The following is a 13,324-nucleotide window of genomic DNA, read 5'->3' as shown; positions in this document are numbered from 1 at the left end:
AGCAGCTCAATCTGGAGGCATTATGTAGATATTTTAACAACAGTTTTACCAAATTAGTGGTTCTTCATCTGGGCTTCCCTGCAGTTCTTTGTAGTGGTTCTTCACCATCACAAGCTCCAATGTAACGTCTAAAAAACAAACATGTTAACATCAAGTTCACTATTAATCACACTATTGAAAATTTGTTGACCTATTCATTTCCATCAGAATTTTTAGTGATTGTTATTATTTTGTAACGTTGTCTTTACCTGGGATTGAGACGCCATCTGTCTTGAGCGACAGCTCGATTGATTTCTGCACTGTTTTTTCCAGATTGACCAGGATGTATTTCTAAATTAGCATAAACATCTTTATCACTCACAGACAAAATGTGTCTTATAACAATAGCTGAATGTGTGTGAAAGGGCCTGCAGTGTGTTAGTAGCAAAAGCAGCATTCAACAAGAGGCATATTCCACTTGATTATATATATGATGACCTAGAATTGTAGATAAAGATAAGCAGCACAACATGTTTTACTATATCCTCACCGTACACACGTATTATAAAATGTTACAAACCATCAAGTCATCCAGCTGTTTCAACATAACAGCTTTAGCTTTCTGAAACATGACGTTTTTTGACCCAACTACGTGCTTCACCATAGTTTCTCTCACATCATTCAGCATGCCCGGTCCTTTAATTTGTTTTGCTTCTACAATAAAACAGAAAACTTTCGTCAATTAAATGTTATTATAATTACATTCTGCACAGTTCTGATGATTAATGTGCATCTTTACAGTGTCAGGTTTTATATGTGATGATCTTTATCGTACCGTCATAGCATTTCTGCATGTTTGTCTCAATTGTTGTCGTCAGACTGCTGTAGATCGTTTTCTTACGTTCGCGGATGATTTTGTTGAGTTTTGTCTTAATCTGTTCTTCCTAAGAGAGAGAATATGAATCATAGATCCACAAATTTTAGATAAAATCAAGGTCATTTACAAATAAGGCTCATCATTTTTCAAAGGGCATCTCCAGTTTTTACTGACATTTACTGTATTGATAGACTTCTTCATAACAGTGTATATATGTTAACAGCTAAAAACATCTATATTTCATTTATTCTCTAATGTTTAGTCTTCATGTCTGCTGAAGCCTTTCTGATCTGGACTAATAGCTTAATAAAGACTAACGGTACTATTCTCCTCTTTTACCTCTGTACTGAGAAATATCAGTTGCAGTTCGACATCTTTGAACTCTGTCTTCTCTTTCATCATCTTCGTGTCAAGTGAAAATGAATTGAGGACTCCGCTGAAAGGTCCACATTTTCCTTCATTTCTGAAACAAGTTGAAATGTTTCATAAACGCATCATTGACAAGTTTGTATTTCAATAATGTAATTTGTATGTATGCATTATATCACATAACTTGTATAACTGTATAATGTACAATCTGTTATTTCTAGACATTCTCCATAGTTTGTACAATTAGCCTGCTCAGGGTTTTATGTCTTTATTGAGTCATTTCTTACGGGAAGGTCTTCTTGAATTCCTCATCAATGCTCTCAGTCAGGCATGAAGATAACTTCATATTGAGGTTTATTTGTTTCCCCTTTTTTGTCTTGTGGATGCCATCGTGCTCTACTATACACTTCAGTGTCCTGTGGAAACCCCTACCTGACTTATTCTGAAACAAAACAGAAAAAACAGAAACATTTTTAAGACATTCATATGAAGTGCAAAATCCGTTGTAATGATGTTGTAATAATTCAAATACGTACAGGATTTATCACCGACTTCAAGTCTTTTTCACATGAACTTTTAGATTTTTCAACCCCCTCACTGAGGCACTTTTCAAAACCCAGATAAGTCTCTTTCATTGGTTTCCTGACTTTATCAAGTTCATCCCTCATCTTTTGTTGAAGGACTGTGTACACAGCTGTCTTTGTGTCAGCCTGAAATCAACAACAACACATTCAGTATTCAAAGCAGTGAAACCATTCTGTTACTTGACTGAGTTTTCTTGATTTATTCACATTTATACAAAATGTTGTTGATTTTGAGTTAGACCACCCTTTAATTACTGTCGTTATGCAGCCTCTCTGAAGCAACACGAAATCAGGAAAACTAACTTTATTGATAAAATGTATGTATGGATGACATTACATGTAAGTAGTCTGTCTTTGACTTTATGTTTTCACATTATTTTCTGTGAATATTAATGATAATTAAAGACAAAGAAATAGATTATATTTCTTGATCTTACCCCTCCTCCACGGCTGGCCCCTTGAATCAGAGAGAGAATCCCATGAGCTCCAGACACATAGTTTAACGTCTCTGAGTGACAGTCATTGAGATCCTGCAGACATTCCTGAAGTTTGGGTATTTCTGTAAAAAACGTTTTGCATCTTGTATAGTTACAAAACATACTTACATTTTATTGCCATAATCCAATTAGTCATTCTTGTTTGTTTTGTTAAAGTAAAGTAAATCTAAATGTGCTCATATATGAAGACTTCACCTACCAGTGTCGTCTGGATCTAGATAGTTTTTTTCTAGAAACTCGTCGGAGCTCACTGTGAACACTTTGAAACTTTCATCACTGAAATGTTTCTGAAAAGAAAAAGTTTTGGTTTTAAGTAGTGCTGGGCAAGTTAACGCCTTAATTTCGTGTTAACGCATTCATTAATTAACGCCGACAATTATTTTATCGCGCGTTAATGCATTTTTAAAATGTATTATTATTATTATTATTTTTTAATTTTTTATTGAAAGACAAGAGACAATACATAGACATAACAACAAGAGGATGACAAGAACAGTGGGATAAAAGCCAGCAAACATCCTATAGTCGGTTGTGTATGTATGTGTGTGTGTGTGTGTGTGTGTGTGTGTGAACGTGTGTGTGTCCTTGAGCCTTTTGAGATGGAAAAAAAAAAATAACAACAATAATAAAACAACAACAAAAAAACAAAAAAAACAGGTAAGTATTTTTTATTTATTATTATTGTAACAGACTGTCTCATGTTTATCGTTTTGTATTGGAGATATGATGTCCCTTCAGGGTTGCCGTAGAGAAAAGGCGACTTCCGCTTCTGGTCGAGGGGGGGGGGGGCATAAATAAAGAGAGAAGCTGCACCAGCTTTTGCTCTCCCTGGAGACTACTGGACATCGCTGCGGTAAAGTCAGCAGACACTCAGATCTCCGTGGTCAACTCAGCAGACACTTACATTTTATATGCTGAAATTCACGGTAAACGCAGAGCGAAGGACTTTGAAAGTTAGCGGAAACATTAACGTGAGACAACATCCGGTTTCTTCAGACGAACATCCGGTTTTCAGAATAAGATGCCAACAAAGTATGAATTATATTCACATTAAGTATAAAACATGCTACCTGCATCTCGTGAACCAAATGATATTACACTTTTGTTCATATAGCAGTACTTGTAAAATAAAAGTGCGCAATACACTGCTTTTGAATTCATTATTGAACTTTGCCATAACAATGCGATTAATCGCGATTAAATATTTTAATCGTTGCCCAGCACTAGTTTTAAGACATGCTTAGAGTCGCCGACAATCTTTATGTTGTACTTTCTGTCTATAAAACTCACCTTAATCTCCTTTAGTTTGCTGAATTCTTCTTTCACTTCTTTCTTGGCTTGTTCGTTTCTTTTCAATATCAAAGCACGAACATCAGCTGTGGAACTAAATGAAAATATTTGCATTATTTTGTGTCACCTGTGTGAGCAGTTATTGATTTCTAAAGGAATTTCTTTGAAAGAACTGATAAAACAGATGACAAGCATTAAGAATGACTCTATAGAAATAGACAATCTACTCGCTGGTGGTCCCGTTTTCTCATGTAGGTCATATAGAGACATCAGTATTATTATTGAGACTGTTTCATGAACACTTCAAAAGTCCTCACAGTTCCTTTAATATATATGTATATGTACTGTTGGCATCTTAAATCACTTACTGATGTTTTGAGTTTTTAATAAGATCAGACTTGGTGCAGATAAAGTAAATGTGCTGACACTGGCCACCATTTCCCATGAAGCTAGAGGCACTTTCCAGGATCTCCCAGGCTTCTCGCTCTGATGCAGCTCGATTCATTTCAGTCACGATCCACACAGTGGAACAACTTCCAACAAGCTGAAGGGACATGACAGCAAGCATTATGATGGTTACCAGTACTACAGTAATACACTAAACAGCATTGCATGTGATGAATTACCTTTTTCCACATCTTGTCCCTGCTCTTGTTACGATCCCCATTTCCAGGAAGATCCACAAGTGTGACGTGCTTCAGAAGATCATTATTTGGCACCTTGATAGTCACACACTTCACTAGTGGCCAATACCACCTCTTTATGTCTTTACCTTCTTCATCTTTTGGGTCACTTCTTGTGTATCTGACTAATTTTGCAGATAGCTCTTTAGCCTGCAATAAATAATAAAACGAGATTAAGGCAACGTAAGTGATATCATTCATAAGCAGACTCCAACTTCAAACTGCTTTACAAATTGCACAAAATAATTAAAACAGGAAAATATACAAAAGAAGAGCAATTAAGTTACCCCATCATTGAAACAACAAAAGCAAAAAGCTACATTTGGATCAATAAATATTAAATACTAAACCGGAAGTGGACACAAAAGTGCTATTTTGGGTGACAATTAGGTTTTAAATTGATGATGATCAGATTTTAAGAGATACAATAATTACTATTACTATTACCAGCTGAACTAAAGTGTGAACAAAAGCAGTGTTGAGATTTAATAATACAAGATGTAATTTAATCTCAATGTAAAATGTTTGGGCACAAAGACGGAGGAAAAATCCTGTTTGGATGTTAAAACAGTTATATAAATATATTTAGTTACTGGTATACAAACTTCTTTATGATTTTTCTATAAAGGGGACATTTTCTATGGGTTTGTAGTTTTCGAGGACAGGTGCATCAAGGCCACTCTGTTTTTAAGTAGAAAGTTTCACATAATGATTTTACTTTTACATTTGTTGAACTAAACCAACCTGGAATGGCTAGGCAGCATGCATATTACATAAACCTCAATAACATTTCCCTCTGTCAGACAGACAAGAAGGCTTCTCATGAAGTGATTCAAGATTTTTACTCTTACTTACTGTTTTTACTGTCAAAATCTTCTCCTTGGGAAGGAGAAATTCTGGGATCTCTTTGAAATATCTGTCATTCATGAGGTCATCAGGAGATTTGTTTTTCCAGTCTTCTCCATACAGCGCTGACAGCTTTTCAACTATGTCCCGAGAATCATCGTCACTTTCCTGATCCGCATTATCCCCAAGGAAATTTTTAGAGAACCACAACTCATCTTTCCACTCCTAAATACAATTTAAAAAATACCTTTAACTTTGTTAAATTATGTGGCATACCTTTTTAAATAGCTTCAAGTAAACAAACATATTCAGCTCATTTTACCTCTTTTGTAATGAACTCAATGTTTGCCTCATACTTTGAGTTCTGCATGTTAGCCTCCACTTCAATCATGACTGAGGTACATGCACGGAAGTCTCCAGAGGGCAGGAGATCCTTCTCTCCAATGACGGCATTTATCAAAGAGCTCTTTCCAGCCCCGGTTTTGCCAAAGACACCAACCCTCTCCTTCTTGTCTGTCTTCAAATCACTGATTCTTTCCCTGTTGTACAAGAGTTTATGTGTGGGTTAATTCATTTGTTTCAAAAACATAAAAACACTGACAGAATGTGTTAAAATCAGAAAGAGATCCGTCTATAAACAGCCCTCTTCAGCATATTGTACTATCTTCAGTAGAAGTAATTTGCTGTAAATTTGGATTATTAAAAGAATTATCGCCTCACAACTGAATCCCTCAGACAAACAGTCAAGTTGTAGTTTACATCCATGTCTTTCCAAATTGTCATCACTTCATCATTTTATCCGATTAGACATTTATGTGAAATTGTCATAATTAGCTGAATTCTTCAGTTATGATCAAAAATGTGTTTCGTGAGATCACAGTGACCTTCATCTGTGGCCACCAATTTCTAATCAGTTCATCCTTGAGTCCAAGCGGATGTTTGTGCAGAATTTGAAAAAAATTCCTTCAAGACTTTGGTGAGAAATGGACATACGTACGTACGGCCGGACAAACCCATGATGCCTGGCTCCACACTATCAGTCTTAAATCTCTTAGTGAAACTGGCCTCTGGTCAGCAGTGGAACCAGGCCCGTATAACATATTAATATGGAAAATGTAATAAACTTTATACTTACGTCAGGAACTTGTTGAGCTTGTTGTCTTGGGGAGGTATTTTCTGATGGACACATCTCATGATGTCTTTCACATCAGACAGTATGATTTCTTCTGTCAGAGTGAAAGTAAAGAACTGTTCAGCAGGAACCATGAACCAGTGTATCAAGTAAGCGGTAATGCACAATGAGGAGAGCGTGAGAGGAACTTTCTCTGCCAGGTCCATGTAGGATGCTTCAGAGTGAATCATCAGGCTTCTACTATGTCAGATTAGTAAAGGATAACCCATTTTCTGGATTTAAAACATCATACAGTTAAAGGCCACGGTTACGTTATTTACTTTGAAGCATACGCATTGTTGCCATGTATACCTGCATGCATGCTGTTGACTGATTGGGGTTGTCTGATAAGATTACATACGGCAGCAAATTGTCTGTATTGCAAGTATTGTCTGTGGCCAAGATATAGAAACAGACATTTGCTATGTAAGTAAGCTAAGTAAAAATGTTATTACTAGTGCTGGGCAATGATTACAATTTTTAATCGCGATTAATCGCATGATTTTTTTGCGATTAATCGCATTGTAATGCTCAAAATTCAATAAAAGTACTGCTATATGAACAAAAGTGCAATAACATTTGGTTTTGTTCGGGCCGCATCTTTTGAAACCGCCCCCCTTTCTGCAGATGTGCTCTCAATCGCCTCCAAAACACAACAGCAGGTTTAAATCATAATCAAATGGATTTATTATCCATACAATCATAAAAACAGTTACAAACCGAATCACACTAGTAATAACAAAACAAACATATATATCATGAAAGTGAGGCCCCGTCCGCACCACACGACAGACTGGTATGCCGAGGAGGTCTGAGGATCTCCGGGGATTCACATCTCCTTTGGGCCCCTGACCTGTTGTTCTGATCAGACATCTCATCCAGCCACTTTCTTCCAACCCCCCCCCCCCCCCCCCCCCCCCCCCCCCCCCGCTTCCAACACATTCCTCAACCCCCTCACACAGACACTCAACCACTCCTTTGTTAAAACTCCTACAAGTAAACACACTGTGACACATAATATCCAGCACTAGGAGCGCTTTCAACTTAAATTCCTCACAGTTTGTAAACACTTTAAACAAATAAGGTTATTTTTAACAACAGTATTCCATTTACACAGTAGCAGTTAAAATATTTCTTCTATATTATATATATTTTATGAAATCAACACAACAAAAAAAGCAATGTGTGTTGAAATAATATTCTATGAATAATTTAAGCCACTATAATTGAATCGAAAATCTTCCCCAGATTGGACTGCTTAGTACGTGTTGTGGAAGTCCCAGATATCAGGAAACTAAATGCCGTCTTGTCTGGTTCATAACAGTCCGGAGCAGCTCCGTGGATTTCATCGAGCTGTATTCACTGTGTCTAGTGAGCCACACGTCGGCTGTTTACTACAGCTGTATGAACACTAAATAAACTGATTTAACTGCAATAAACGGACAAAAAGAGACTCCGAAATATTTACGTAATGATTCCGATTTGTAAAAAGTCCGAATTCATGTTTTGTTAGTTCTCTCCACAAGACGACAAGAAAATAACTTTTAAAATACTTGTTTTCTCAATGGAGTCTGGATCGATCGGTGCTAGGCTAAGCTAACATTGTAGCAGCTCCATCAACACTCAACATAACGTCACACAGGCGTAAATACGGCAGCGTTTATTCATTGTTTGTACCGGATGGTTTACACAAACATTTATACACATAGTTTGGTCCGGTCTCTATTGATATGTGGTATCGTAGAGCTCTGGGTGAACACAGACGGCTACAGTATTTATTTCCCGATTCAACAACGGCAGGACGTCAGTGATGACGGGAGCATCTCAAAGCTGATAGGCTATCGCGCCACAGCGCCCACCCTAAATGCTCTCATTGGTTTAGACGCGTGATGACGCCCATCCCAAGCCAATCCTGATCAACATCCCGCCCTTCCTGTGACCAATGGTCTGTCTGTATGTGTATTCAGAGCCAGTGAGCAACGGACTTTCAAAATAATAATAATTTAAAAAAAAAACTGTGTTAACGCGCGATAAAATAATTGTCGGTGTGAATTAATGAATGCGTTAATGCGATAATAACGCGTTAACTTGCCCAGCACTAGTTATTACATACAAATATTAAAAGGTTGCCATTGTTTGGAAAGTATTATAAATACCTGAGTATGATCCTGGTTTGTTGGCAAGTCGTTGTTTTCTAGTTGGTGGTTGACATTGGCTGGACTCATCCTGAAGATCTGACTTTCTCTTTACTTTTTGGATATTTTTTGTTGGAAAAAAAAAAGCAGAAAGAAAGGTTTGTTGCATCTGCCTCTCACAATATTTAAACATGTTCTCGATATAGTTTCTTAGTCAAAGTAAGATATTACCACCTTAAAAAACTTCAATGAACACTACATGTAACCAATAAGATAAAGTGTGTCTCACCTTTATCACTTGTGTCACTGGTGGACGGACGACCCTGAGGGTGAACATGAACATTTGTGTCTTAAATCAATACTAAGTGGCCAAGTAAAAGTTTGAATAGACAATGAAAATATGATCTATATAATTAATGCCTTATATCTGAGTGCTTGAAACTTTATTCAACTTACTTGAGCAGACGAATTAACCGTTTCTGGATTTGCTGTGTTTCGTTCATCCTAGTGACGAATGACAATAGTTGCAAATCCATGATAGCAAATAAATGTTTAAATTCTAGCACATGCTATTATTGTTAATGAGTTATTATTATCAATTATGTGTCAAGAAAACAGAAGTCTGTGCTCCTATAAATTATAAATACAGTATTTGTGTAAATTGTGTTCACAGTACAGAATGTTACCTTCAACAACTTGAGTTTCTCCTCGAATTTTGCCCTTGTTCCCACTTTTGGGATCAACTCGGTGATTTGTTGTTCATTCAGAAGGTAAAGACTTTCTGTGTCAATTTCATGTTCTGTAATTAACAATAATAATTGCCAGGATTAGTCAGACCTGATCTCTCCCATTTTCTTAAAACTATGTCTGTCAAGAATATGTCAGCATTGTACTGAAGAACAACATTGCAGCATTTTTCATTGTTCTTTTAGTTCTGTAGATGCTTAGACGTTTCAGTATTGTTAGGTCATATAAACACTTTATAAAATATGTGCCCAAAAAAAGAGTCATGGTAATACTTTACCTTCAAATATTGGTATCAACTTGCTGTGATTCCATTCAGTTAATTTATTACGAACAAAATCATCCATGACCACGAACGGCAACTGGAAGGTAAACAAATAATCATGTTTTAAATCAACCACTGCAACTTGGGAGAGTTACATTTCACTGAAGGAAAAGAAGTTATGAAACTTCTATTATCAGACTCAAGGAAATAGCAAATATTCAAAGTTATTGAATATTATTTCCAATAATAATTCACTAAAATGTATTAGAAACATATTTTTATCAAAATAACAAGTGTAGTACAACAAGGAGGAGCCCATTGATGTATGAAGTGATTTTGGTTACATTACATTGCATGACAGGGAAGCTATTGAATATTGTTGTAGTATGTATTTTCCGCATTGCACTTTGTAGACGGTCCCTGCGCACTCGTCTCGCATCCGGCCGCTCATTGAGACCAATGCCGTTTGTCCAGCTCGGAGGAGCCCGAAAGACGGACCGTTATAATTAAATTAAGGTTGTAGCTTGTTGTCTATCTCACTACGGTTACAGAGAGGTATCGTTTGTATTTTAGCAACGTTTCGCTAACGATTTATTTTACCAGGAAGTCCAAATCTTTGAATATCTTTCCAACTTTACCTAACCCACCCTACTCGAATGTAGGGTGCGTCGCCGTCAGCATACGTTACGTTTACGCAATCTCCCATGTAGCGTTAGATATCTGGCAATAAGTACCAACTTTTCATCAAGTCGGGATAAGGGCACTTCATTCATTAAATTCTAGCGTGTAACTTTACAGCCTTTTGTTTGTTATTCACGGAGGAGATGTTCCGGCTTTCAAACGGTCAATAAGAGATTAAAAGAGAAAATGTAAATAAGAATCACCCGCGGTGTTTGATTTCCTTAATATCATAATATTAATTCCTGCAGTTACCTGTAGCGTGTAGGCAATAGATGCAGATCAATGTGGGTGCTGCAGGTTTCAAGCGGGCGGAGGAGTCCTTTGTTCTCAAAAGTTGTCCGACCCCAAGTTGATTTCTGGTTCTGAAACTCCTCCCATGATGAATCTCCCTACTTAATTATATATTTATTTTATTCGTTCTTATGAAAATTGTCGACACAAGATCGTGTGGGTAAAATTATGTATAATTTACCTTTTTGAGCCTCAAACTGTTAAACAACATGTTTGAAGAGAAATGCCTCTACGGTTGAACTAAATACTGACAACTGCAACATTAAAGGGAGGAACGGTTGTGTAAGGGGGACACAAGCCTAACAGGCTGGAAACCACTGTTTTAATATTGAACATTACATTTTATGAGTTTATCAAATATTTTAATGTAAAATCTTACTCTGAAAGAATAACTAACTTCAGCTGACAGATAAGTGTGCTGGTGTATGAAGTGTAGTATTCCCCTCTGAGATGTAGTGGAGTTGGATGTACGAAGTAACTTAAAAAGGAAAAAGTGCCTCAAAATAGTACTAAAAGTACTGTACTTGGGTTAAATGTTCTTAGTTGATTTTCACCAGTGTTAAAACTACAGGAAGATAGGATATATATATATATACTGTATATATATATATATATATATATATATATATACTGTATATATAGATATATATATATATATATATATATATATAGAGAGAGAGAGAGAGAGAGAGAGAGAGAGACTACAATGCCAGGTCAGGCAATACCAGAAGTCCACTATCGTGCACTAAATCTTATAAAGTCCAGTTAGTGGATACTCACTTGTACTGTAAATATGTTTCTTCTGCATCTTGAATATGTTGCTAGAAATGTTTACAGTGAAAAATGAATCCAAATGTTTGGCTAACTGCTAGTGCACATTTTGCAGTATGTATTTTACCATGAGTATGACTGTATCTGATACTGCTGCAACGCTTGTGTTTTAATATCTTAAGGAATTTGTGCTTTATCAATCACATTGCTCGATATAATAAAATAATACAATCAGTTGTTTGTTGTGCATGCATGTGGACATAATACACCCACTATAAGTTGTTCTTGCTGTGAACACCAGAGGGCAGTAGAGTCTATGTTTTGCTGAACAGATGTTTTGATTTATCGCCACAGTATGAGAGTATTATTGAACAATCTTACATTTAGTTTTTCACTTTTGAACTCTATGTATTCCACTCCTCTGGTGCTCTGGGTACTTTGGACTCTTTTATACTAACTGTCCCCTCACTGCACTGACAGAGATCACATGGTTTGGTGAGATTAACAGTTGCTGCAACAGAAAGACGAGAACAAACGACAAAGGCCTGAACAGGTTCATATGAGGAAGTAAGAGTCGGTGCTTGTTTTAATATTTTAATATAGTATATTCATATGTATTGTATGCTGCAATCACAATTTCCCGGAGGAGCGATCAGGAAGTTTTAGGTTCGTTGTTTTTTTCCAGAGGAGTCGTTTGTGTGTTGAAATTATTCTTATGTGCACACATCATTTGTAACTGGTGCTCGTACAGATAATCCACGAAAGATGAAGAATACTGATGCGTGACAACAACAATTATGATATAGAATTTGTAACCTTAAAATTTGAACTGATGAACTTCTTCCAGAAACTGTTTGCATGACCTCCAGGGCACTAATGGTGCTGAGTGACAAACCCTCAATTTACCTCATGGCCAAGATAAACTCACAGAGGAGAAAAACAAGCAGATTAATTACCCATCCTGACCATTTGAGCTAGTTTATTGATGCCTGATACCTGGTTTCTTTCAACAGACTCAGAGGAAAACACTGAACTCATGAGAACCACAAAATAAACGTATTTGCTATTGAAATGTAGATTAATTAAGAGGTCATGTTTTATATGCGAACTACCTGAAGTACTATCTCAAAGGCATGAACAGGTTAGACATGGTTCATAAATGGTAAATAGACTTGTATTTGTACAGGTATCATTTGATCCATTATCATTCACACCCATTCATCACATTCATTTATTTAGGGTTATTTAGGACATGGACTGGAGGATCCGATCCAACCGCTGATCTTTTGATTGAAAGACAACCAGCTTTAACTCTGAGCCACAGCACCCAGGTTAGAAATATTACAGTTAATAAATAGTTAAAAGTTAAAGTCAGCGCTTATTACAAAATTTGCAAACACATAATCCACTTCTGTGATCACAGTTGTTTTCAATGCTAACACACTAACATGACACATAAAGCACAATTACTGAGACCAACACTGTGAGAGCAAAACCTAAGGTCAAGTCTCCAAAACTCTAAACACATTTTCTGCTTTACATCCAATTTGCAATTCAAAGTGACACTTTTTGTAACACACTGCACACAGTTCACTACATGAGACACAGGACTCTCACATAAAGTCACTTGTCTTTCAAAACACTGCCAATCAAATGCCACAGCCATGGACCAATTGGCCAATACATGTGCCACCTGGTCAAACACCTAATAGCTTGATTGTCAACTAATCAATCAGGATGTAAGCGCTATATAGTTATTTTATGATTGCTTAAGCACAGTATTAAAAACAGGACTCATTTTGTCAAAACATAATTGTTCAGTAAATAATGAGAAACCAGATAAGCTGGTTTATTACTATCATCTAGTTCTATCACATTTTTGATAGATGAATTAACACACTTAGAAAAAAAATATTATTTTGTAATAAGAAAGTTTTGTCCTTGAACGTAAATAATCACCTTAATAATTATTATATATAGTATAGCTAAAAAGTTAATCTGTTTGTGTGCTGATATTCTTCCTATCGTGTGTACACATCATTTATAACTCCCTGGTATCAACAGCAGATTACTCACCAAAGCACACACCCAAAACAAACAAACTCATGCAAATAGTTTATCCTGAAGAGAAACTAACCTTT

At 36.4% G+C, this 13,324-nt stretch overlaps 1 protein-coding gene across 3 annotated transcripts in view; it reads right to left on the bottom strand.

The window, feature by feature from the left end:
* The window catches only part of LOC142944833 (nuclear GTPase SLIP-GC-like), an 83,519-nt gene that overhangs the window by 44,314 nt on the left and 25,881 nt on the right, over nt 1-13,324 (bottom strand). For 2 of the 3 annotated variants that reach the window (XM_076085982.1, XM_076085980.1), the window contains exons 1-21: nt 10,374-10,477; nt 9,456-9,537; nt 9,118-9,230; nt 8,888-8,935; nt 8,721-8,754; nt 8,453-8,545; nt 6,261-6,351; nt 5,448-5,664; nt 5,135-5,350; nt 4,223-4,429; nt 3,965-4,140; nt 3,597-3,690; nt 2,506-2,593; nt 2,247-2,368; nt 1,762-1,935; nt 1,513-1,667; nt 1,196-1,319; nt 815-923; nt 560-693; nt 249-330; nt 50-128 (exon numbers count right to left, since the gene is read on the bottom strand). In XM_076085982.1, coding sequence (XP_075942097.1) covers nt 50-128; nt 249-330; nt 560-693; nt 815-923; nt 1,196-1,319; nt 1,513-1,667; nt 1,762-1,935; nt 2,247-2,368; nt 2,506-2,593; nt 3,597-3,690; nt 3,965-4,140; nt 4,223-4,429; nt 5,135-5,350; nt 5,448-5,664; nt 6,261-6,351; nt 8,453-8,545; nt 8,721-8,754; nt 8,888-8,935; nt 9,118-9,230; nt 9,456-9,522 — 2,423 coding nt within the window. In that variant the 5' untranslated portion in view covers nt 9,523-9,537; nt 10,374-10,477. Of the gene's footprint in view, nt 1-49; nt 129-248; nt 331-559; nt 694-814; nt 924-1,195; nt 1,320-1,512; nt 1,668-1,761; nt 1,936-2,246; nt 2,369-2,505; nt 2,594-3,596; nt 3,691-3,964; nt 4,141-4,222; nt 4,430-5,134; nt 5,351-5,447; nt 5,665-6,260; nt 6,352-8,452; nt 8,546-8,720; nt 8,755-8,887; nt 8,936-9,117; nt 9,231-9,455; nt 9,538-10,373; nt 10,478-13,324 lie in introns of those variants that run through there. The other variant, XM_076085981.1, reaches the window with a different exon arrangement.

The sequence above is a fragment of the Anarhichas minor genome, unplaced genomic scaffold (genome assembly GCF_050575085.1).
Source record: "Anarhichas minor isolate MPS153535 unplaced genomic scaffold, ASM5057508v1 ptg000007l, whole genome shotgun sequence".
NCBI classification, from domain to species: Eukaryota; Metazoa; Chordata; class Actinopteri; order Perciformes; family Anarhichadidae; genus Anarhichas; species Anarhichas minor.
Note: the sequence above shows the minus strand (reverse complement) of the source record. Positions and strands in the feature narration are given on the sequence as shown.